This window comes from Lytechinus pictus, chromosome 12 (genome assembly GCF_037042905.1).
Source record: "Lytechinus pictus isolate F3 Inbred chromosome 12, Lp3.0, whole genome shotgun sequence".
Lineage (NCBI taxonomy): Eukaryota > Metazoa > Echinodermata > Echinoidea > Temnopleuroida > Toxopneustidae > Lytechinus > Lytechinus pictus.
The window spans coordinates 19,288,472-19,313,112 of record NC_087256.1 but is presented as its reverse complement, the minus strand read 5'-3'; the positions used below and the strand labels follow the sequence as shown (position 1 = coordinate 19,313,112).

The 24,641-nt window shown below is 34.4% G+C and overlaps 1 protein-coding gene across 1 annotated transcript; it reads left to right on the top strand.

Annotated features, from left to right (window-relative positions):
• Positions 1 to 431: 431 nt before the first annotated feature.
• Positions 432 to 23,341, top strand: LOC129273649 (protein regulator of cytokinesis 1-like). Its single transcript, XM_054910718.2, has 13 exons — positions 432 to 613; positions 2,633 to 2,888; positions 3,423 to 3,656; positions 3,988 to 4,158; positions 4,417 to 4,566; positions 5,002 to 5,149; positions 10,362 to 10,498; positions 13,926 to 14,021; positions 14,768 to 14,914; positions 16,295 to 16,414; positions 16,756 to 16,872; positions 19,313 to 19,495; positions 22,237 to 23,341. The coding sequence occupies exons 1-13, from the start codon at positions 597 to 599 to the stop codon at positions 22,297 to 22,299; spliced, it is 1,839 nt and encodes a 612-aa protein (XP_054766693.2). The 5' UTR covers positions 432 to 596; the 3' UTR covers positions 22,300 to 23,341.
• The last annotated feature ends 1,300 nt before the right edge of the window (positions 23,342 to 24,641 follow it).

Here is a 24,641-nt window from a genome sequence, read left to right as displayed (position 1 = left end):
AGAATTTTTCACAGGGGGGGTAAAATTGGCCGCCCAAAAATTTGACAAGCAAAAAAAAAAAAAAAAAAAAAAAAAAAAAAAGGGGTCATCAATACAAAATAAAGATTTTCGTACCAGAAAAAATTTGACAAGCAAAAAAAAAAAAAAAAAAAAAAAAAAAAAAAAAAAAAAAAGGGGTCATCAATACAAAATAAAGATTTTCGTACCAGAAAAAATTTGACAAGCAAAAAAAAAAAAAAAGAAAAAAAAAGGTCTTCAAAATCTCGTCAGGGGGGGCAGAGTGCCCCCCCTGCCCCCCCCGTAGGTACGCTAGTGATCCGGGGTTTGATTTCTTTCTGATAAGTAGTTTACATCAATGAGGCCCATTTCAAATTCGATGACAGATCGTGACAGACATCGTTTGGAGTCTAGCGCCATCTCGTGAACTAACTGTGTCAATTTTTCATTTTGACCAATAGACGGGCTTCTTGTTTGCGAGCTTTTCAAAATTTAAAGCACGTCGCGAATCTACATGGAACTGGAAGTGTGTATTGATTGTGAAACAGCTGATTTATAAACGTCATAAACTGTGATACACATTGAAATATTTATCAAATATGGAAGCAAAACGGAGGTATGATTTATTTATCTATTTATATTACAAATTGATCGGCCAAAACTTAATTGGACTTGGAGTGTTTATTTTTTTCCAGTGTTGACGTTGTGTGCAGTGCCGTGAGTGACAGTGCGAGTGTGTGCATGCATGCCATTGCGTTGTGCACTGTGTCTGTGACTGTGTTGCGAATTGCCTAGACTGTAGTAGTGTAACGTTAGACAGCTGGCAGCCGTCTATTTCGAGGAGTTTTTTAACATTTTTATTTTTTGTAAATTTGTCCTCGACCTCGTACACAGACGGCTCGCTATCGTGCAGCCACCATTAGGGGGTTAACATAAAAATGCAAAATCCCCCCGACGGGCAGACGGGGCTCATCGATTTTTGTCTTTAATTAAAGTTTAAAATATTTCATAAAAATATATAACCTATACTACCCAGTGGTTGTGTGTCCGGACGGGTTGGGTGTCCGGACACATGACTTTTACTCTCAATTTTGAAAAGCTTACAAGCAATGTCTTTAATTCTTTTTAGCACAGAATATTAGAAAATATTATAAAGAACAAATATTGATGGTGAAAAAAAACTATTCAACCTATATTTTTGGTTTATTCTTGAGATAAAAACAAGGCTTCATTTCTGTTACGTGTCCGGACACCCAACCCCCCATCCTACCGTAAATAATTAAAAAGAACTGTACCAAAAAGGGCAAAATAGAAAATAAACTTAAAAGGGAAAAAACAGTGACTTACTTCGACTGTCGCGCAACTTCACTTCCCTGTTTTATCCAAACTTAATATATTTATAAACATATGGCCATTGTCATTGAGTCCCTGTACACATGACATGGGATGGGCGGAAATCCCAGGTAGGTATATAGTGAGACCACCACATATCGAGTCTCGACCACCTGACAAACAGATCATCAGGATCAGCCAGGTTCTTCTTTGATCGCAGTCAGCACAGCTACAGCTGAGCGTATGATTATAATGAATCTGCCAGCCAATCTGCTGGCACGTCCACACGCTCAGCTGTAGCTGACGGCGATCGAAGCAGAACCTGGCTGATCCCGATCTGTTTGCTATCAAAATTCGCTATTTCCCATCCCAGCACATTTTTCAGAAAGGTGATAAGCTGATTGTATAAATGTTTTTATCAAATAAGAAATTAAAAATTATCTAAAGGGTTCCTCTAAGTACAAATTCTGTTCAAATTTGATAAATTTCATCCTATTCAATTTGATGGACAAAATTGTAAAAGTTGGAACTTCTAGATAATACATGAGATACAAACAATAAACTTTAAATGAACAACAAATTCAATAATAATTTAACAATAAATAACAATGGAGAAAAAAAATAGCAATTAGATCTAAATAAAAATGTTAAACATTAAATGAACTTGTAAACAAGCAGGACAAACTGCGATGCGAAACCATGCAGGAATAAAATAAAACTTGAAAAAGTATTCTGCTCATTTTGACAAAATGATTATTGAAAACTTATCTTCTTTTCACAAAATGCTAGGCAATAAAGTTATTTTGGAACCACAAGAAAAATAAGGTGATGTTCATATTATGCTAGCATCTTGGGTTTTTTCATGGAAAGCAGTTGCATGATCATTTGGCAGATCGGCAAGCCAGACATTTGAAACCATGATGTGTTTAACATAAATATGAGTTTTTGTAGTTACTATATTTCCTGATGGGCTATTTTGTCTTGATAAGATTGCTATTTCACTTTGAAAACATTATTTCATGCATTGTTTGAACTTTGAAAATATGTCAGATAAGTATAGGACTTCAAATACCGGTAGTCAATATACATGAATACAGTTGCCCAGCTCATGCATGTAACAATAGCTCATATTTTGTCGCTTGACACCAACACCTAAAGTTTAATATCGAACTTGAAATCGCCCAGAATGCTTGTTGCTGTTGCTTATGTTGTTCCAACACAAAATCCTTCCTCTTCTCCCCTTTTCCTCTTTCCTTCTTCCTCTCCTCTTTTTTTTTATTTTCCCTATTCTTTTCTAACATAGGGAGAGCATGAAGATGGAGATAGGCCAGTGTTTAGAGCACGCCCTAGACAAACTGAGAGATATCTGGAATGAGATCGGTATTTGTGAGGACCAGAGGGTAGAACGCCAGAATGTTGTTCTGCATCACATCCGTAACCTGCTATCAGAGATGGTGACAGAGGAGGAATCCCTCAGGCAAAGACTCATGAAGAGTGTGGCATCATCAACAGAGAAGGTCCACACGCTTTGTATAGAATTGGCACTTCAGCAATATGAGGTAAAAAATATTTATTAACTGATGAAATGGTATAGCAAGTTAGCAACACAAATGTGAGTCTGATTTTAGTTTTATTTGCTAGATTGATTTGAAAGTGGTATGATTCTTTTTTATGATTCTTTTTTATTAATTTCATTTTCATGATATGATCATTCAACAAAATCTTCATTTTATCACAATGAGATAGTGTAATGAAAATGTTACTCTTCCTTTGAGAAGTCTAACATTGTTCGTACATTATTCAAGGTAAATGAGTGACATAATCGACTAAATTGTCTTCCATGTTACATGTATTCAGATCACTGATTAAAATAATGGAACTGAAATTGAAAAGATGTAATAAACATTGAACAATCAATTCCTAAGTAATTTTTTTTTTCATTGTTGTGCACTTATTCTTTTTTGTCTTTAATTTTCAATGTCATATAAGAATGGACATAGCCTTTGAGACTTCCTAACACTACCAGTAAATCGATTTTTATTACCAAGATTGTTTTTTTGTCACTTTTGTTAATCTTGGTTTCTCTCCTTCAGCCCGAGAGCGGGATCTCCATCCTGCAGCTGGAGAAAGCATTGAGACTCCAGGTGGAGCAGCTGAGCAAGGAGAAATCAGATAGACTGGGTTCCCTGGAGGGCCTGCAGACGGTTGAACAGAACCTCTGCGACACCCTTTGTACCACACCGTATTACATTCCGTCAGGGACGGTACCCTCACAGGAACAGCTTAGCATCCTCAGAGAACACATCGATACACTCACAGCAGAAAAGGTAAGATCCAATTTACAGGAATAGCTGAATCAGGGAGACTAGGTGCCCTTGAGGGCCTGCAGAAGGTTGAACAGAACCTCTGTGACACCCTTTGTACCACAGCATATTACATTCACCAAGGCTCCCATTTCATGAATCTTGTCAGTGCTAATAGTGTGTCACCCTTAATTTCTGCCATAAGTCAGAGACCAGCGCTTGTCAGCCAATCAGAACGTGGGATTTCACTAAAATTTTCAGTGCCGACAACTTGCATGAAAATCCCCCCTGGACAATGTGAATGCCTTCAAGATGAAAAAGCATAATACTCAATCTCTCCTATTTCTATGTTCAGGACCAGAGATACAAAACCTTCACCAGCACCAAGAAGGAAATCTTAGTCTTGATGGAGCATTTGGAACAAGGACCGGAGACATCGTTTGAGAGAGAGATCATCTGTGAGGAAGAAGAGGCATTTGTCCTCTCCAAGGAGAACATACAAGCTCTAAAAGATCTTCATCAAGAGGTGAGGTGCTATTAAAGATGAAGTTGAAGTAACGATTTCAAAACGATTCCATACAGAATCCAGTAAAATGACCACTCAAGTGTCCATGTATAAATGAAAATGATGTGGAAATTTACTCTGGAAGAAATTGTGTAGTTTCTGGGAATTTGGCAAATAATATCAAGACAATCCATTTTACATGTCACTAAGACCAACAATGAGATAGCAAGAGACCAATTAGACTTCAGCATTACATTACAATGTTTGTCTCTTGTACAGCTTGAGTTCAAAGACACAGAGAACAAGCACACAGCAGAGGATTTAAGAGACAGAGTGACAGCTCTATGGAACAGACTCACCATCCCACAGGAGGAGAGAGACGAGGCTTCACCAAGGCTTCAAGGACACAAACCAAGCAACCTTGCCACGGTAAGAAAATCAATCTCGTTGGAATTTTCATGAATTTTGTTCACAATCCATATTTCATTTCATTGTTCTAAATAGAAATGAGTAGTGGAGATCCTCCGAAAATTCATTTTGCCCATTGGATCATGGGCCCAGTAGCCATTGAGCAGCGACAGATCAACATGGCTCTATCCTTTAGATCGTTGAACGTCACACAGGGTAGAAGCAGCTCCCTTCTTTTGGTCATCAAAGTGAATATAGTTCAGTGGTAGGACAAAAATATTTCTTGATACATATTGACTGATGCCTGTGTCAATTATCCTGCTCATTACTTGGCTACATAAAAGATCCCATCAATTTTTCAATTAAACATAACCTTTAGTCTAAAGCAAATCATATACAGAGAAATTGTAGTCGGTTGTAAATTATCAACTGCATCCATTTGTGTTACACCCCCAGCTCCGAGAAGAAGTTGAGAAGTTAGAGATCTTGAAGAGACAGAATCTGAAGAAGGTCATGGATGCCATACGGTGTGAACTAGAGAGCTGGTGGGATCAGTGTTTTTATAGCAGGTCACAACGCAACCAGTTTGAGGCATTTTATGAAGGTACGTCCATTTCTACTAATTCTTAGATTCATTGTCAAAGGTATACTGTGAAATGCCAATACTGGTAACTTGGCCTAAGTCAAATCTGCAGCGGGGGTTGGTTATAAGATGAAATGGTAATAAGCTAATCTCCACTTACCGACTTTATGTGTGTAGAGACATCCGACAGACAATCCTCCAATTATTCAAAGTGTTCCAGTTATTGCACGACCCCAATACGTATGTGTATACGTGTATATTATACACAAAATCACACAGATATTATCACAAAAAACTAACTTGGCTAGCACAAGCGGTATTTTGGATTTTTCTCTTGGTGAAATGACAGAGAAAAAGGGTAACCGTAGTACGAAAACTTGAATATTAGATGAAGTTGAATATATGAGGCGCCGAATGTACCAATATTATATAGAACAATTATTTGTTATATAATCATTATTTATTAAATAATAACTATTATTTATATATAATTTACATTTTATTTGTAAATAACTACTATTATATAAAATATCATTTCTAATTATTTATATATAATTCCAAGTAATACTTCATTATTTGTAAATAATAATAGTTCGACATTCCATTATTTATAAATAATGATTATTTGTTTTTCATTATTTATAAATAATGATTATTTGTTTTTCATTATTTATAAATAATGATTATTTGTTTTTCATTATTTATAAATAATGATTATTTGTTTTTCATTATTTATAAATAATGATTATTTGTTTTTCATTATTTATAAATAATGATTATTTGTTTTTCATTATTTACAAATAATGATTATTTGTTTTTCATTATTTATAAATAATGATTATTTGTTTTTCATTATTTATAAATAATTTGTTGAGTTTTCCATTATTTATAAATAATGATTATTTGTTAAATAATGAAAACGTCTACTTCATTATTTATAAATAATTTTTTCGAGTGCACCATTATTCTCATTATTTATAAATAATCATTATTTAATGTTCGAGTTTTCCATTATTTATAAATAAAGATTATTTGTTAAATAATGAAATATCTACTTCATTATTTATAAATAATAATTTTGTTTCAATATCCCATTATTTATAAATAATCATTATTTATAAACAATTTTTACAGTTTGCCATTATATACAAATAATCATTATTTATATACAAATAACCATTATTTATTAAATAATGCCATTATTTATTAAATAATGCCATTATTTATTAAATAATGCCATTATTTATTAAATAATGCCATTATTTATTAAATAATGGAAAACTCGCTATAACATGCAAATGTGGGACCGCCCATGATATGAATATTCATGATGCGATTTCCTTTTTCGTGATTTTTCTTCACAAATTTTTGTCCATTTCCTCTTCATAATGACATTTCTTGAAGCAATTTTCTAGGGATATGGTCTGATTGTAATATTCTTCATTTTCTATATAACTTCGTCTTCGTAGAAATATCAAAAAGTGTAATTTTATACGATTTTTCCTACAGTTCACAATCCCCATAGGCGCGCGTGTACGGTAGGGACAACCGGTGAATCGACGGAGTGCTCTTCATCGAAATACTACGTTGGTTGGTCCCCGGAAGTGGCGGGCGGAATTTAGCCCGAATCCTCGATGGAAGTCGATCAAGTGCATATGAGCTGAGAGAGTGAAATATCAGTGTACTTGTACAGGCCCTTCTACTTTTTATAAATATTTCTTGTTGCTTTTTTTGTTAAGTTAATTTTTCCTGGTGTAGAGATAAGTTTCAGTTCTAATAATGCACTTCAAATACATTTTGGAGTGTCTGTTTGAGGCGTTTGGGGCGATTTCACCCTGGCCCCAAAATGCTCGCAACGACAATACGGGGGCATGATGACCCCTAATTTTTTAAAAACTTATTTTTCTATTGAAAATTATCACAAAATTCACCAAAAGTGTGCACGAAAGCCTTCGTATTTCACTTTTAAAACTCCAAAAAGTGCCCAAATGACAAGCTTGGTCGCTTCGCTGTGTCGCTTTCAACTTGAGAACGTTTACGCGTCTGCTTCCCCCCCCCCCTCCTCCGAAAGAAATTCTGTATACGGCCATGCTCTAAAGAGCCTGGCACATTGATTTATGTATACTTCATTTTCATTATTTTTATCTCATTATCATCATGGCCTTACGCAGAATTTTTTCCGGGGGGGGGGGGGGGGGGGGGAGCAGGACGCGCGTAAACTTTCTCATAAAAATCTTGAGAAAGCGAAGCGACCAAGCTTGTCATTTGAGCTTGGTCGCGTCGCTGTCTCGCTTTCAAGATTTTTTTGAGAAACTTTACGCGCGTCCTAGCTGCCCCCCCCCCCCCCCCCCGGTAAAAATTCTGTGTAAGGCCATGATGATAATGTGATAAAAATAATGAAAATGAAAAGTACATACAAATCAATGTGCCATATGCTCTTTTGAGCATGGCTGTTCACAGAATTTCTTTCGGGGGGTGGGGGCAGACGCGTGTAAACGTTCTCAAGTTGAAAGCGAGACAGCGAAGCGACAAAGCTTGTCATTTGGGCTTGGTCCCGTGGCTGTCTCGCTTTCAAGATTTTTTTGAGAAAGTTTACGCGCGTCATGCTCCGGCCCCGGCCCCCCTGGAAAAAATTCTGCGTAAGGCCATGTTGATAATGAGATAAAAATAATGAAAATGAAAGTATACATAAATCAATGTGCCAGGCTCTTTAGAGCATGGCCGTATACAGAATTTCTTTCGGAGGAGGGGGGGGGGGAGCAGACGCGTAAACGTTCTCAAGTTGAAAGCGACACAGCGAAGCGACCAAGCTTGTCATTTGGGCACTTTTCGGAGTTTTAAAAGTGAAATACGAAGGCTTTCGTGCACACTTTTGGTGAATTTTGTGATAATTTTCAATAGAAAAATAAGTTTTTAAAAATTTAGGGGTCATCATGCCCCCGTATTGTCGTTGCGAGCATTTTGGGGCCAGGGTGAAATCGCCCCAAACGCCTCAAACAGACACTCCAAAATGTATTTGAAGTGCATTATTAGAACTGAAACTTATCTCTACACCAGGAAAAATTAACTTAACAAAAAAAGCAACAAGAAATATTTATAAAAAGTAGAAGGGCCTGTACAAGTACACTGATATTTCACTCTCTCAGCTCATATGCACTTGATCGACTTCCATCGAGGATTCGGGCTAAATTCCGCCCGCCACTTCCGGGGACCAACCAACGTAGTATTTCGATGAAGAGCACTCCGTCGATTCACCGGTTGTCCCTACCGTACACGCGCGCCTATGGGGATTGTGAACTGTAGGAAAAATCGTATAAAATTACACTTTTTGATATTTCTACGAAGACGAAGTTATATAGAAAATGAAGAATATTACAATCAGACCATATCCCTAGAAAATTGCTTCAAGAAATGTCATTATGAAGAGGAAATGGACAAAAATTTGTGAAGAAAAATCACGAAAAAGGAAATCGCATCATGAATATTCATATCATGGGCGGTCCCACATTTGCATGTTATAGCGAGTTTTCCATTATTTAATAAATAATGGCATTATTTAATAAATAATGGCATTATTTAATAAATAATGGCATTATTTAATAAATAATGGTTATTTGTATATAAATAATGATTATTTGTATATAATGGCAAACTGTAAAAATTGTTTATAAATAATGATTATTTATAAATAATGGGATATTGAAACAAAATTATTATTTATAAATAATGAAGTAGATATTTCATTATTTAACAAATAATCTTTATTTATAAATAATGGAAAACTCGAACATTAAATAATGATTATTTATAAATAATGAGAATAATGGTGCACTCGAAAAAATTATTTATAAATAATGAAGTAGACGTTTTCATTATTTAACAAATAATCATTATTTATAAATAATGGAAAACTCAACAAATTATTTATAAATAATGAAAAACAAATAATCATTATTTATAAATAATGAAAAACAAATAATCATTATTTGTAAATAATGAAAAACAAATAATCATTATTTATAAATAATGAAAAACAAATAATCATTATTTATAAATAATGAAAAACAAATAATCATTATTTATAAATAATGAAAAACAATTAATCATTATTTATAAATAATGAAAAACAAATAATCATTATTTATAAATAATGGAATGTCGAACTATTATTATTTACAAATAATGAAGTATTACTTGGAATTATATATAAATAATTAGAAATGATATTTTATATAATAGTAGTTATTTACAAATAAAATGTAAATTATATATAAATAATAGTTATTATTTAATAAATAATGATTATATAACAAATAATTGTTCTATATAATAATGGTACATTCGGCGCCTCATATGAATAGACAATGTATGAAGTTTGCTCCAAGTGAGATGATAGAAGCGCACAGAAGTATTGAGTTGACGATGTTCTAAAAACACGTGTTTACTAAATTAGAAAACTTTGAGAAGTGTGCCAGAAAAGAAAGTTGTAGTTTTCATCCCAAATGTGATGTAGGATGTAAACAAAGAGAGAGGGGAGAAAGAGGTACCAATTCAGAGAATTTGTAGTGAGTCACAGGTGAGTGTGCTGTGCGAGTGTCATTATTGACCACTTGTTGGCATGTTTATTGCTAGGGAGTGGAGGTAACTGGTATCCAAGTGTAATGTCCTCTCGAAGATGATGAGTAATAGTCGAAGGTAAAGTTGAGAAATGAAGAAGGATGAAATTTGGAAAATACTACAAATCTTTTGAGACAACAGAAATCTGTACGACTTGGGAGATGTAAATTAGAAATACTTGCATATTTGGATCTGAAAGAATGCTTCAACCTAGGAGGCAATTATTCAAGTTCTGTTAAGTCAACTTATGCAGAGTCTACCATATTAACATACCTGCCAACCTTCCTTTTTTAATAATCACTATATCTTTTTTAGAATGGGGTGGATGCGAAATTTTTATGTTTGACAAATATGTTACCTATCTGATTCATCTCATTAGTACTGTTATGGAAATTCAGGAATATCTATATTTGGTTTCATTTTCTGTTGTAATTTTTCCTTGTAGGACTTGGAGAGTTGAAAGATTTGTTTTTTTATTTGTGTGTGTGTGACTGTTCTTGAAATTAATTTGAGATGTCTTGCAATTTCATTCATCTTGTATCATGTATCAAGGCAAATATGAATTTCTGTACTCCCTTGCATACACATATCACTGAACTCTGTCCCTTCTGTGCAGATGACATCACCGAAGATCTCCTGACGCTGCACGACGAGGAGCTGGTCAAGGTCAAAGGTCACTACGAGAGGAACCAGGAGATGCTGGATGCAGTCCGGAAGAGAGAGGACATGTGGAAAAAGATGCTGGAGTTTGAGGTATAGGATCACCAATGGAGATCCGTCTCTAACATCATGGCACCCATTTGCATCAAACTCCAGTGTTTTTGCCCATGCATGCTTAGATAGAAGTAGTAACTTCAAGCCTGCAGGCTTTGTTGAAATCGTTTGTCCTGACCTAACCCACTACATTCTCTATAATTTGAATGAAAAATAGTCTAACCTGCTTTAGCAACCGTCTATATAGACAGACCACCCATCTACAAAGACAACATGTTTAGTTTCCCTTGTTAAGTACTTCTTATTGAGACATGCGTTGCAGGAACATGTCCGCAAAGACCATCTACTTGTAAAGACCTCTGTTCTTGTCTCCTTTAGGTGGTATTCATACACAGGTTTCACTGTAAATCATCCACATTTGAATGGAAACACACACAAATTTCAAGGTCTGAATAATCTGAATTGAATGCGTTGTCAGTTTATGGGGGTGCATCATTCTGGGGCCCTTTGAGAATTTTCTTGCTGGCATAGTATTGCTTAGAAGCCACCCTGTCATCACACTGCGACTACATTTGACAGGGACTGTCAAGCAGTATGTACATTTAGTATTACATGGATAATTTGTATCACAAACCACATATTACATTCATATGAAACTCCAAATTTTAAAAACGCCCCACCCCACCAGGTCAGGATAAATGAATTCATATGAGCACATGCAGGCTTGTCGCCAGTGAGTCCAAGGAAAGCATTTATGTGTGGAGGACGCAACAATGTAATGTTGTGATGGATGTGTTGTGAAGGTTATTACTAGACCTTGCATGACTAATCCTTGCTCCACTATTTTCTAGTGCTTTTCTTGTATTCATTTGGAATTCATCATCATACCATTGACCATGCATTTATCATCCATATCCATCCATTTAACCATAGCATGTTGGATTAGGAACTTTTTATTTATGTCTGTATGTATTTATTCATTTATTTCCTTACTTATAATATTAACACCATCATACATTATAGCTTTGTGGGTGAAAGAAGTATGACTTACAAAAGCAAGATAACATTGTAATGCATTATTAAAGTGGTTTTATCTTGTCTTTGGAAATTATACGCAATTCAGCTACAAGTTTGCTCAGATTAACTCAGCACTTCAATGGCTCCCATAGTCAATCAGATAGATAAAAATGAAATTTGCTTCTAAATCAATCATCACTTTTCTTTATCAGAAGTCTCTAAATACACATCAATAATACAGCACCAGAGAACCATTCAAAGTTCAATGCACTCCTTTGAAAGCTTACATAATACAAGCATCATAGCTTACTCTCTCAATTGGCTATATATCAACCCATTCTTTCATTCACTTTCATTTTGTTACCATGTCATAGTCACCATTCCATTCCTATTCATACATTTTCAATGGTGATATTAGTAAGAGCACAGTATTATCAGTGTTATTTTGGCGATTTCAGTTCTGATCAAACCATTCATTGTATTTCATACCCATTGGTATTAATTAATTTACCGATCTGGGTGTATTTTTTATAATATGGGTAGACCAGCTATTAATGCATTGCATATAAATGAAAATGCTTCTTGAAATAGCAATAGCTTTTCCAAAAAGTTAACTAATCTTTAACACCAATGCAAAATAAAATCATTGCTATAGGCTACAAAACAGCAGACTTACATTGAAGTTACTGACCACTGAATAAATGTGACTTCCTCAAATTCTCATAGAAAGAGAATGTGAGAAAATATCACTGCCCCGACTGGGTTTTGAACCCGGGTCCCTGACTTGCATGACCAGTGATCTCCCCCACTGAGCTATCTAACCTCCTGTCGTCAGTCAAGGCAATGTGATATTCCCACATTAGCCCAATTTTCACATTATTTTTCTATCGTTAATTTCAATCCTACCAGTTTGATATTATATTATACAAATATAACTCTTGTTTTGCTTGTAAGTTGCAGATAGTGTAGTTAATGCATGGTCAATGTGTTGATATATACTCTAGGCTGTAGGCTCTTTGCATGTTTAGAATATTAATCAAAATATCTAGATTTCCTCTCGCTTATAGGCTAAAGGTTGTATGGTGTTCACTGCCTTGCGATGTATTTAGCGGCGGTGTTCAGCATACAAATCAGCCGATGCTAGAGGGAAATAGATTTGTAATTGCTTGTTGGTTTCTTGGTTTCTTTTCTGAAATTATTTTGATGGGGCATATGAATTTTATGATAAAAAGTTACATTTATAATAAAGTTCATAACATTAACATTTCAATGGATTAACAAATATATACATCTAAATTCATTGAAAAAATAATCCCCAATACATACATGACAATAAACAATATTTGTAAAAATATGTTTATTTCAATGTATTTAATATTCATGTAAGAGTCTTTTTTAAATGATAATCTCAAAGCGTGACATGACATGTAAGATGAAAAATATAATAATACCGGTATGATAATTCAATGCACTGCTTATGAATTCAGGTAATACTTTTTTGAAAATGATAATATGAAAGCTTCACATGACATTCTTGAGAAATAAGATAATGCAGTGTATTCCATATTCATGTAACAGTTTGAAAATGATAATCTCACAACTTAAAAAGACATGGCTTGCATGATAACCAAGATTATAAAAACAAAAATTCCCTTAGTTTAGTAGAGACTACCATACCAATGTTTCACTGGGAACCAACCATATATTTCTGAAAGAGAACATACTCCGCCCTGCAGTAGACAATGTCGACACTTTCAATAAATTTCATTATCAGTCACAAATGCTAGAAATCTATAAAAATTGACCTATCAGCCAATCAAATTGCAGTATTTCAGTAGCTTATAACAGTAGCTTGTAAATTGAATTGATTATGTGCTTTGTGAAACCGAGCCTTTCATAAATGTTTATGTAAGTTATATATTTGTGTTTAATACATTGCAAAGAGCCTACTTTCCTCTCCTCTTCCGCTGTGTTCTACATGATATCAGTTGTTGTAACACAGGTAAGGTAAAGGAAATATTGTGTGTGTGTGAGTGTTTTTTTTATAATAATTTAAACTTAGTTTAAAAAAGAAAAAGATATTAAATTTTCATTTCTGGGTTTATTGCATAAACATACTATCTGGGGCCCATTTCATAAATGATAATTTTGCCATTATTATATTAGCTTCTGTGGCAAACTTGATTGTGATTGTCTGCTGATACGTGTTATCATCATTTGGTATTTGCCATAGAGCAAACGCTTCAAAAAAAAATAATGCTATATAAATAAGTTAATTGCAAATATATATATTTTTAAAGGGTATTTACATGTAAAGCAGCAATTTATATTGAATTGAGAATGAAAAATAACATTCATTGAATTGTTTCCTTGTGGCTTGTGTATGTATACCAAATTGAATTATAAAAATATGATAAATTTTGCGACTATTTTTCTTTCTTTTCTTAAGAGGAAAGCAAATGATCCTAACCGTTTCAACAACCGAGGAGGAAATCTCTTGGAAGAAGAAAGAATCCGACGAAAACTCAACAAGGACCTTCCTAAGGTGAAAAATAATGTTAAAGCAGAAATCTTGGTGGTTTATTTCTTGCTGAATTCACATGTCCCTACTGCCAAAATGTCTGTATTTGTTTCATTGCCATTTACTTGGAATCCTGGTCTAGGATAATGAAAATAACAACTCCTACGAATCGCCATGAGGCTAAAGTAGTGAAAAATATCTGCCTTCCATAATATCGGCCAATTCCAGCAAGTACATGTATGTACGTCCAACCCCCTATTTGTGGGACCTACCTGAAATGATACTTCTAGTTCATATTAAAAGTTGTAATACTCTCAAATCATGGCATTAGCAGTTCAAGGAGTGAAGAAAGAAATATCAGGCATGATATTCTCCCATAATTTTTTTCAGGTTTTTTTCGTGAAGTAAGAAATATCAGGCATGATATTCTCCCATAATTTTTTTTCAGATTTTTTGTTTTTATGTGAAATCCTTTGCCCGGGAACATTCTCATGCTGTTTTTTACTGCTTTTTTATGTCAAATGATAAAGCTATCATGCAGGCTCATCTTGATAAATCACTTTCCATTTCTTTACTATGCAAGAGCTTGTAACCCCTACTGGGGCATTTCAGACTTCGGCGGGGACTTTTCAGATTTTTTTTTCAGAGGGGAATATCATGCCTTAGAATGTAAAAAAAAATAGGGGTTGGATGTAAATGAAGGTGTACTATTTTGTGGAATGTTTTTTTTTTGGTTTATTTTCTGCAATGTTTATTTTCTTTCCCCCTAGATTGAAAGGAACCTCTCAGATAGGATAGAGGAATACGAGCAACAGACCGGTGAAGAGTTCCTGGTGGATGGATGTAGGTTCATGGACTACGTAGCGGCCCAGTGGGCAGCACATGAGAACCAGAAGAAGGTCATCAAGGAAGAAAGGGTAGGAATCTAAAATGGACATATGTTCAAAATGTTTTCTAGATATGATGTATATTCATACAATCATTGTTTTCTTGAAAATTCAGTGTGCTCTCTTTTTTTTTACACAGGACATTGTGAAAATTTTCTGGAGAAAAAATTATGACACTGATGGATTTCCATATACTTGAGATTGATCGGATCAATCGTAACTCTTTGTAGGATGGGGCCCAGGAGTACGAGGGATCAGTTTTTTAGCTGATATCATTTATTATTATTATTATTTTCAGCATATTTACAGATTTGTGTGTACTTTGTACATGAGTATGGGAATTTTTACAATTTCAGCTATTTCTGTTTGTTGTCATTCACACCCAAACAATTTTAACAACATGTAACAAGTATCAAAGATAAAACGTAACAATAATGATGATTTCTAAAAAAAAACAAGCAGTCAAGCAGAGAAAAGGGAAAGCTGGTAATTAGTAAGTGTGTAATAGCTGGTAATTTATTTGTGTGAGATGTGCCATTTGCATTTCTATTGAAAAAAAAAATGCTTCTGATTATTGGTGCTCCAGTAGCTGATGGCATCGACATTCTCACAAGCAAATATCCCTGTAAATATTACTGTAATTGTAAAATTAATGTAGAAGTATTGAAGTATTTTCTGCTAACCCTTAGCTTGCATATTGTTGAAATATAAGTTGATTTCTGATCGAGGCCGATGAGGTGGATCCTTGTTATTTGATACACCATCCTCATCTCAAAACCATGACCAGTCAATATAACTATTCAAATTAGTACCTGTCATTAGCAAATTTTCCTGTGAGCTAAAATAAATGATTGGTCATGTGATAAATGTCAGCCAATCATTTGATTAGGATCTACATCACCATTTTATATTGACTGGCCTTGAGGGAAATACCACATATATTGCCCTACAAGACTCATATTGCCCCGAGTCGCAGACAAGGGCAATATGAGTCTTGGCGGGCAATATATGTGGTATTTACCGAAAGTATAGCCAGTCAATATTTTTATTATTAATATCCAAATCAGAAATCTAGAGCAAACAAAATTTTCAAAAAATTAAAAATGGAAATATCATTCATACCTTACTAGTATTCATCATGGTCACCAGAGAGGTATTTTTTGCGTCGTCTCTGCATGCAAAGTCAATACGCCCATAGAGACCAAGCAAAATACAAACAAAATCCTATCCCTTCCCGATATTCATGAAATCATGGACTTGTAGTAGGTCCATGATGAAATCAAGGGCAGTACGGTTTTGTAAATGACCTGCTCAGATGTCTGAAAGGGATAATCATAAATAATAATGACTAATGGGAACTGGTCTATACTGATTGACTGTTGTTTTTCTTTCTTTTTTTCTCTCTTTTAGCTGAATGCTCGTAAACGTCAGACGGAAGCTGAGATGCTCCATGGTAGTAAACCAAGCACCCCAGTCAAGAGGAGATTTGTTGGTCTTACCCCAACCAAGACACCAAAGAGATTAAGAGGGGTAAGATAATACTAAATAATGCCTAAGTGGTTTTTTTTTAATGTTTATAGTCCCATATACCTATTTTTTTGTATGGTTCAGATTTTCCTGCAAGAAGACATTTTTAGCCCAAGATTTTCTAGTATGTAGGCCAGGAGACCCATTTGCATTTACAATGTCTTCATAAATATTGACCATAAAAATTGACCATATGTGAGATAGAGTAAAAGTAAGTTTTGGGAAATGTTCTGTAAAACCTCATTGGCTTATCACAAACAAAAGTTCTATTCCAGACTCGTGATAGGTTTGTACAATCTCCATAGTGAGATTTCATATAAAACTGGCTTCAATTATTTTGACAGGCGAATGGCAGTGTAGCGGCATCCCCAAGACTTGGCATGTCATCTGTTCATTCTAGCATTATGCCTTCCCCTAGAGCTAGCAGGACCAAGCCCCCCACCGGAGCCTCTACTGCAAGGGTGAGTAGCCTGCATGTTTTCATGACATTCTTTTCATCATGAAGCACTCAGGTCTTGTTGGCTTCATTTGATTACATGTACAGTTAACTCAGAATGAGTCGTCATTGCATAGTCAAATACATGTAATCATGTTGATCTGAGAAATTTCTCAGACCAGATTAAAAATTTCTGTTATTCACGTCTAAGTTGAATTTCGCCCAAGTTTTAAAAAAATGTCTGCAGTCCTAAGAGATTAAATTATGTCAATTTATGTAATTGAAGATCTTTCCAGTCTCATCCAATAACCCTTTCACACATGCACACATATCTTACTTTCCCTCTCATGTCATCTATATCACTCTTTGGCTTTGTTATCTCTCACTCTCTCGGTTTGATTCTTACTTTCCTATCCCACTCTCACTCTTTTTTGTGCAAACGCTGTATGCTATTTTAGAGATATATGCATGCCAATCCATGAATTTCTATCCTCTTAAAAAAATATGATTACAGTCTTCCCTTATTCATTCTTTGTTTCCTGTTCATTGTAAGCTACCCTAATCATTCTATTGCACATAAAGCTTCTTGTCGTTTAACATATTGGTCCTCATCACATGTTTTTACTAGCCAAGGTAGTATAGTTTAACGTCACTTTTATGCTGATCATTCCAATGCTCTTCATCTTTTATTTGCACTCAATCTGCTTCTCACTCGGGTTTTATTTTGCTTTCTCTGCTCTTGCTCTGTCCTGCTTTGCTTCCTCTTTATTTTCGCTTTCGCTATCTGTCCTTTTTCGTCTGACCGTGCACCTGTTTATTTTCTTCTTATTGATGTTTGTGTACCTACCCCTCCTTCCTTCCCTCCTCTTTCCCTCCTCTCTTTTCATTCATTGAATATATTTTTCCTTACTCTCCCTATTCATTCCTCTCTCTTTTCTCCCTATTTTCATCACATTCTCCCCCTTCCCCCTATTATTTACTTTTCCTATAAAGTTTCTCCCTTTTCTCTCCATATCTTATATCTCCCTGTATTTTCCTTTCTGTCACTGTCCTTTCCCTTTGCTGGCCTGCTACCCCTTTCACTTACATCTCCTTTTTTACCCCTTCTTTTTACTTTTTTTTTAATATGTCTTTTCCCATCTCCATCCTGCCTCCCTCTGTCTTTCATTCCCCTACCCACCTTTCTCTGTGTCATGTTTATTATCCTCCCTCTCCCTTTTTTCCATTCTCTTTCTCTCTTTATTCATCTCCCCTTCCCTCTCCCCATCCTGCATCTGTGTATGTTTCATCTATCATTCTCCTCCATCCCCCCCCCCTCTTACCCTTTTCATTCTCTCCTATCTCACTCTCTCTGTATCTTTTCTTCTCTCCACCCTGCCCCTCTCTTGTCCCTCCTGATTCACCTATCTATCTATAGCCTTCTCCTGTTTGTGGTAAGCCACCTGTTCACATTCCATTCCCTTCACCCTCACCTTCGAGGCACCGTAGTAGACTCGCTGTGAGTAGCACCCTCATACATCGAGTTTGCTTTGTGTTGTTGCATGCATGAATAAGGACAATAGTAGAATTTAATTATCAGAATAAACGCAGTTAAAAGTGGTCTCTGTGGCCATACTTTTTAGAACTCATTGGTGAATTTTAGCCAAGATGTTTTTGTATTTTTATAACCCTTGTTATGTTTTTCACTACTACAGTTTTTAAGCCTGCTCTGTTCCTTTAAGATATTCTATTATGTCCTTATTTTATCTTAATTTAAATTTAAATTTGTCAGATATTTTCATTGTATCTCTTTTATTTGTGCTCTTGTTTTTTTTTGTTTTTTTTTGCTTTTGTAAACCCCTATGAAATAAGTAAATTCCTTCTTGCATATTCAATTTCATTCAATGCAATATTAACCAAGTTTTAACAAATTAATCTCAGTTCAGTTTAATTGAAATGAATTCTATTAAAATTATTCTATTTTCAACTTAAATATTTAATCCTATTATTTACCCATACACCTGCCAATATTTAATCATATTTTATTGCAATTATCGTTATATACCTGCCATTATTTAATCATATTTTATGTAATTACCTGTACATCTGTGCTTATTCAATCGTGTGCTAGGTCATTATCCATATATCCTCCATTATAACCCTCCTCCCCCCCCAAAAAAAAAAATCGCTATAATTTCTAGGTCTCTGGACACCTTGGGAAATGCAAAACTTGGCACAATGTACACTTGATCAAAAAATACAAATTTTAAAAATCCTCATTCCTTTTCGTTAACCACCCATAGCAAGCATACTCAAACACTAAATAGGCCTTCGATTTCAATTTTTTTTAGGGCAAGGTCACACTGCTCTTTCGTTTTTAAGAGAACATCTTCAATGGAATTTTTTCATGGTGATATCACTGATATCGAATTATCCCATAATTGTTTCCTCCAAATTTACTATTTCTTATACCTTCCCCCTACCAGACCCCTAAGAAGTTGAGGAACACCCCTGCCCGGAACACCTACCGCAAGGTGCTCGGAGACAAGAACGGTAGTGGTTCGTCTTCTGCCTTTAGTACCAGCACGGTATCCGGGGGTCATACACAATCTAATAACATGAGCACATTGTCCGTCACATCATCCTGCGGAACATATACAGACTTTGCAGTATGTATCAGTACTTAGGAGCATGTATATTACAGGCTAACTCATCTATTTTATTCCATTATGATATAATCCCCTAGACAATGGTCTGTTACTTCCATTGCTCTGACCCGTTTCCATAAAACTTTTTATGATAACATATTTGCTATTGCAGTTAAAAGCTACTGAAATCATTCAATCTGATTGGCTGATAATTTGTTATAGAAATTGTGCATTTGTTATTATAACAAGTCTTTATGAAACGGGACCTCGAGTTGGTATGGTTGAATTATCTTGGTTGAATTCATCAGCCTCTAACATTTCAATATCATATCATTGGCAGACCGCTGTACAGTATATAAACTTGCAGCTTTGTATTCGCCTTGATCTAGAACAATAGAGATTTAGAGGCCGATATGAAATTCGAAAAGAAGAGAAGAGTAATTGTCCTATAGTTTGATTTCATTCATTTTTAAGTCCATCTGCTAGTAGACAAACCGAGTCAAGGACTGATGAAAACATCTGATTTCTTTGATAATCCCAATAACCTTGGCTTATTCGGCATTGATGTTTGTATGAGCTAGTTAATGTTACCCACTCATTGAATTCATGCATTGTATTCATGATGACTGAAGGGTTTCAAAGAGTGTAGAAGGGGTGTTTGATACAGTCTGTTTATTACATGCCTGTCTAGCTTGGCAGCTATCTACATATCGATCTTCAAAATAGCTAATTCATGAATGCATTTATCATCAGGTGTCATACTTGCTTCAGGCACATTTAGAAAAACTTACACATGCATAGATATTTGTGGTATATATATTCATGATATATTGTCTCTGCATACATTTTATTCACATCTATATCTTTCACACATAACTACATGTTTATATCCTACATTGTACTATACGAGATACCCAAATGTACCATATTTTAACAGAGTAGGGCTACATTTCAGGCAAAAATTATAATATTTTTTGAGGGGCTACTTTTCACAACTTTCTGCTTAATTCTGCAACATTGGATAAGCTTTAACATTGCAATGAAGGGGGATTTTCCAGGACTCCAAGGCCTGAATTCACAAAGATGGTTTTGAAAACCCACGGTTGAATCCATGGTTTATGCAGATTTCCTGTATAAATTACGCTTAATTTAGCGCGTATCGGGTGCGTGTATAAAAAATGTCCAATGCTGATGCACGCTTTTGTCAGTGCGTCAAATTGACGCCTGTTACCATGGTTAGATACGCTATTTTATTCATGAGTCCACTGTTTTTATTCATGAGTCCAGGGACATCATCGACTCTCTCATTTGCATATCACTGAGTTCTTCATATAACTATTTTGTAAAAAAAAATAAGCGAAAGTTTAGAATGTCATCTTTCTTATTTTACATCCGATTTTGATCAAATTTTCAGTGTTGGATTTTTCTCTATTAATTCAAATCAACTTTTTATTGGGGTGGACTTGACCTTTAACATGCATCATAAACAACCAATTTTTCATAGCTTTATTATGAATTACTTGGACACTCTCTATTCGATTTCGAATTATCCAACACTTACCTGATCACACCAATTGTTCATTGTTTAACTGTGGTTCATATTTCAGAAATACCACAAATCCAGCTATGATCATCCTTGCATGTTTTGTAAACTGTGTAAAAAAGCATTACAAAAGTATATCAAAAACATAAATTGCATCATAACCCATTGCTTGTTTTGCATTGAGTGGAGGATGGCGCAATGACAGCAGGCTGAATTGACTGTAGTCTGAATCTTGCTTACTATTAAAGTGGATTTTGCCTGCTGAAAATTATTCTAATGTTCATATAAATAGCACAAAACTGAACAACTTCCTTTTCCATTGTCTATCAGTGTACTCTTTAGTACTTTAAAGAAATACTTAAAGCTTTTGCATCATTGCATGCAATGTTGTCGATATGGACCATGCTTTTACTTTATGAAGTTGACTTGATTCAAATTTTTAAAGTGTTTCATACTTCTATCTTTCGTATAATGTTGGAACTCATATTGCCATATTTAATATCAAGCATATGTTTGTGTCTTTGTGATAATGTTTGCAAGCCATTTTCTAAATTCCTATCAGTAGCGACTGTAGCGTGCAAAATGAATTATAAAAAATGAACCGATTCCTTTTCCAAATATTTCTGAAATATGCAAGGACAAATGAAAATACAGTTATGGAACATTGATAACATTTCATAACATACATTGTTAGACTGGCATGAGTTTGCTCTGGGTAAATCATTTATACATTTCTTGACAAACCTGACTAAATGCTTTTAAATCTCAACTTATTCAATGCACTCTGTTATTAGCAGTATGCACTTGAAAAAAACAAAAATAGAGTAACTGTTTAAAATTTCAAATTGATCTTGTTTTTATCATTGATTTTGAATCATGGCCTAAAATCTCTATTAAAATATGGCATAATTAGAAAATCAACTAACTAGAAATTTCAAATTGGCAACTTTTGCAGGTCTTGTGTTTATCACTGATTTGAATCATGGTTTGAAATCTGTTTTTAAATTATGGCATATATATTTAGAAAATCATGTAACTCGAAATTTCAATTTGGCAACATTTTGCTAAGATCTGGTTTTTATAAAGATTTTTTTATCATGATTAGAAAATCATCAACTGTTGCCAATTTGAGGTGCAGAAGGAGATCAATCATAGATGTTTACTTTGAACATGAGCTAGCCGTTTCCTTTGTTTATTTTCCCCCTTCTTTCCAATGCAGAAGGAGCTTGAATTGCAGAGTAGGAGGTACTGCCGTAGCAGCACAGTTGCGTCTCCAACATGAGGACTCTCAGACGAGTGTACTTTAGAGGGGATCTATAGGGCTGCACACAACTTGAAATGTACATAAGGAATGCAAAACTCCACCTTGCATATAACTGCAGACGTTACTCTGTCATAACATGTCTTCAGCCCCTCCCCCTTCTTTTTCATTGTTATGTTTTGTTTTCATAGACTTCCTAATTTTTAATACTGATAGCGATCTTTTTTTTTCTTCATTTTTATACAATATTGCTAAAAGTGCTGTTAGGAGACAAAAATCCAGAGGAAAAATTCGAGCAAATCAGTCATGATTTGTGAATTTTATTGCATTTCATCAAACATTTATAAATTGAGAATTGAAATATACCATTTGACTGTTGAAGTGTATGAAAGATAAAGCATATGATCAGTCGATTGAAATACTTAGAAAAATGTCTTCTGTTTAGAAAAAGTCTCATTTATGCTACAATGTATTCAGTTAAGCATTCAAAATAAACCTTACATAAAAGTTTTTTGCTATTGCTAAGAATAGATCGCTAAAATATGTCTATGAAAGATGTGTATTTATTTATTTCTTCTGAGATGATAACTTTGCAAATTACATTTATGCAATAATCTTAGTACGTATAGGACTGATTATATATTCCTTGCTCTTCTTTATTTGTAAATATTTCCTAAATTTTTGTAAATATTTTTTATTTGGGAGACTTATTGCACAGAAAAACATTTACTTGCCTCAAACGAGACTTGGTGACTACAGTTTGCAATACTAGAGTCATACAAATAGCTGGTGTAAATTGATCTTAGATATTTTCAGGATAGCATTCATTGTAAAGTGTAATTTATCACAAATTATCTTAAATTCACATTTCCTAAATTAATTGAATTGTGAATGAAATATTGTGTTCCTGAAGACATACTACTTGGGAAAGAATAAAGAATGTTTAAAATGATTGAAAAAGAAATAATAAAAATTTTATCTTTAATCTTTCCCTTCATCTTCGATTCAAAAATTGAGATTAAGCTCTGTTGGATATGCTGATTTTAAATGCATCATTATAGTGCCGGAAACAAAATAGATACAGTGAAAGCTTTCTACTACAGTTAAGTCTGCATAAATAAACATGCTCTTAGTTGAATAAACAATTTTCAAATTAGATTTTGCAAAAGCATGTGTATTATCATATCAACCACTTCTACATGTACAAGTAAGTAAATTTCTTGTTAGTTGGACAGACTTCTATAGTGCCAAGAGATTTGGCTTTGACAGACTCCTGTGCAGTTATATCTATGTTATCAGGACAACATTCATTCGATATGATTTTTTGTTTTTTATTTGAAGCTCTGTTACCATAGTAATTGATTATTTGCAGAGATTAGATTTCACGATCCATGCTAAGTTCATTTCTATTACAAACTTTATTTCAGAGTTCTAGATCTTGACTAATTCGGAGCCAGAACTCAATAAAAGAAAAAAGGACTTCTTTTTAAATATTCAATGATATTAGCTTCTTACATTTCAATTTTTCAAATGTGATTGTGTAGTGTGGTGACCATTTGTTTTTTCATCCAAAGTTGTTGTTGTTTTTTTGTTTGGCGGGGGGGGGGGAATCTTGGCCCCGTCTTACAATTGATCCGATCAACCTCGACTATATGGAAATCCATCAATGTCATAATTTTTTACTTCATGCAATGTGCACAATGTACTTTGTTAACAAAGTGGAGCATACTGAATTGCCAAGAAAACAATGCATATAATATGTGAAAATACATCACATCTAGAAAACATCTTGAATAAACTTGCATTTTGGCTTGCCATAGTTGTGGTTGATTGGATCAATCGCAATTCTTTGTAAGACGGGGCCCTAAACTATTCATTTGAGGACATTTAGCACATTCTCTGTATTGAAAAATAATACTGCATTTCAATGCTTAACATTGTTTTTTTATAGAAAGTAGCAATCACATTTCCTTTTTCATTTTGCTTCCAATCTAAAAGCAGCCTTGTAATGTAACTTAAGAATATTTTTGCTCTGATTTAGAATAAATCAATATGGATTTATGCTCACAATCTGTAAGCTACAGTAAAGTCCTTCAGTGTGCACAATATCACATGATCTGTAATTAGCAGCATACATGTACACTATTAGTACATTGTCCTAGAACACACAGGAAATTGCCCATTGTCTGTGCGTGTATATAATTATGCAGGTAATTGAACTAGTGTATCATTGAGTATGTTTGTAAGTAAACTATGAAAGCCTTGCACTAGTTAGGAAACCCGCAAATATTGTCTTCGCTATCATGTGATCTTCTTTGCATGACTATATGGTGCAAAGTCCAGTGTGAAACATTAACCGTGTA

Bases quoted from the DNA above. Each gene is read 5' to 3' on its own strand.
- LOC129273649 (XM_054910718.2), top strand. The intron at 4,159-4,416 runs GTGAGGTGCTAT...TCTCTTGTACAG, and splicing joins TAAAAGATCTTCATCAAGAG to CTTGAGTTCAAAGACACAGA. The intron at 16,873-19,312 runs GTGAGTAGCCTG...TCCCCCTACCAG, and splicing joins CCGGAGCCTCTACTGCAAGG to ACCCCTAAGAAGTTGAGGAA.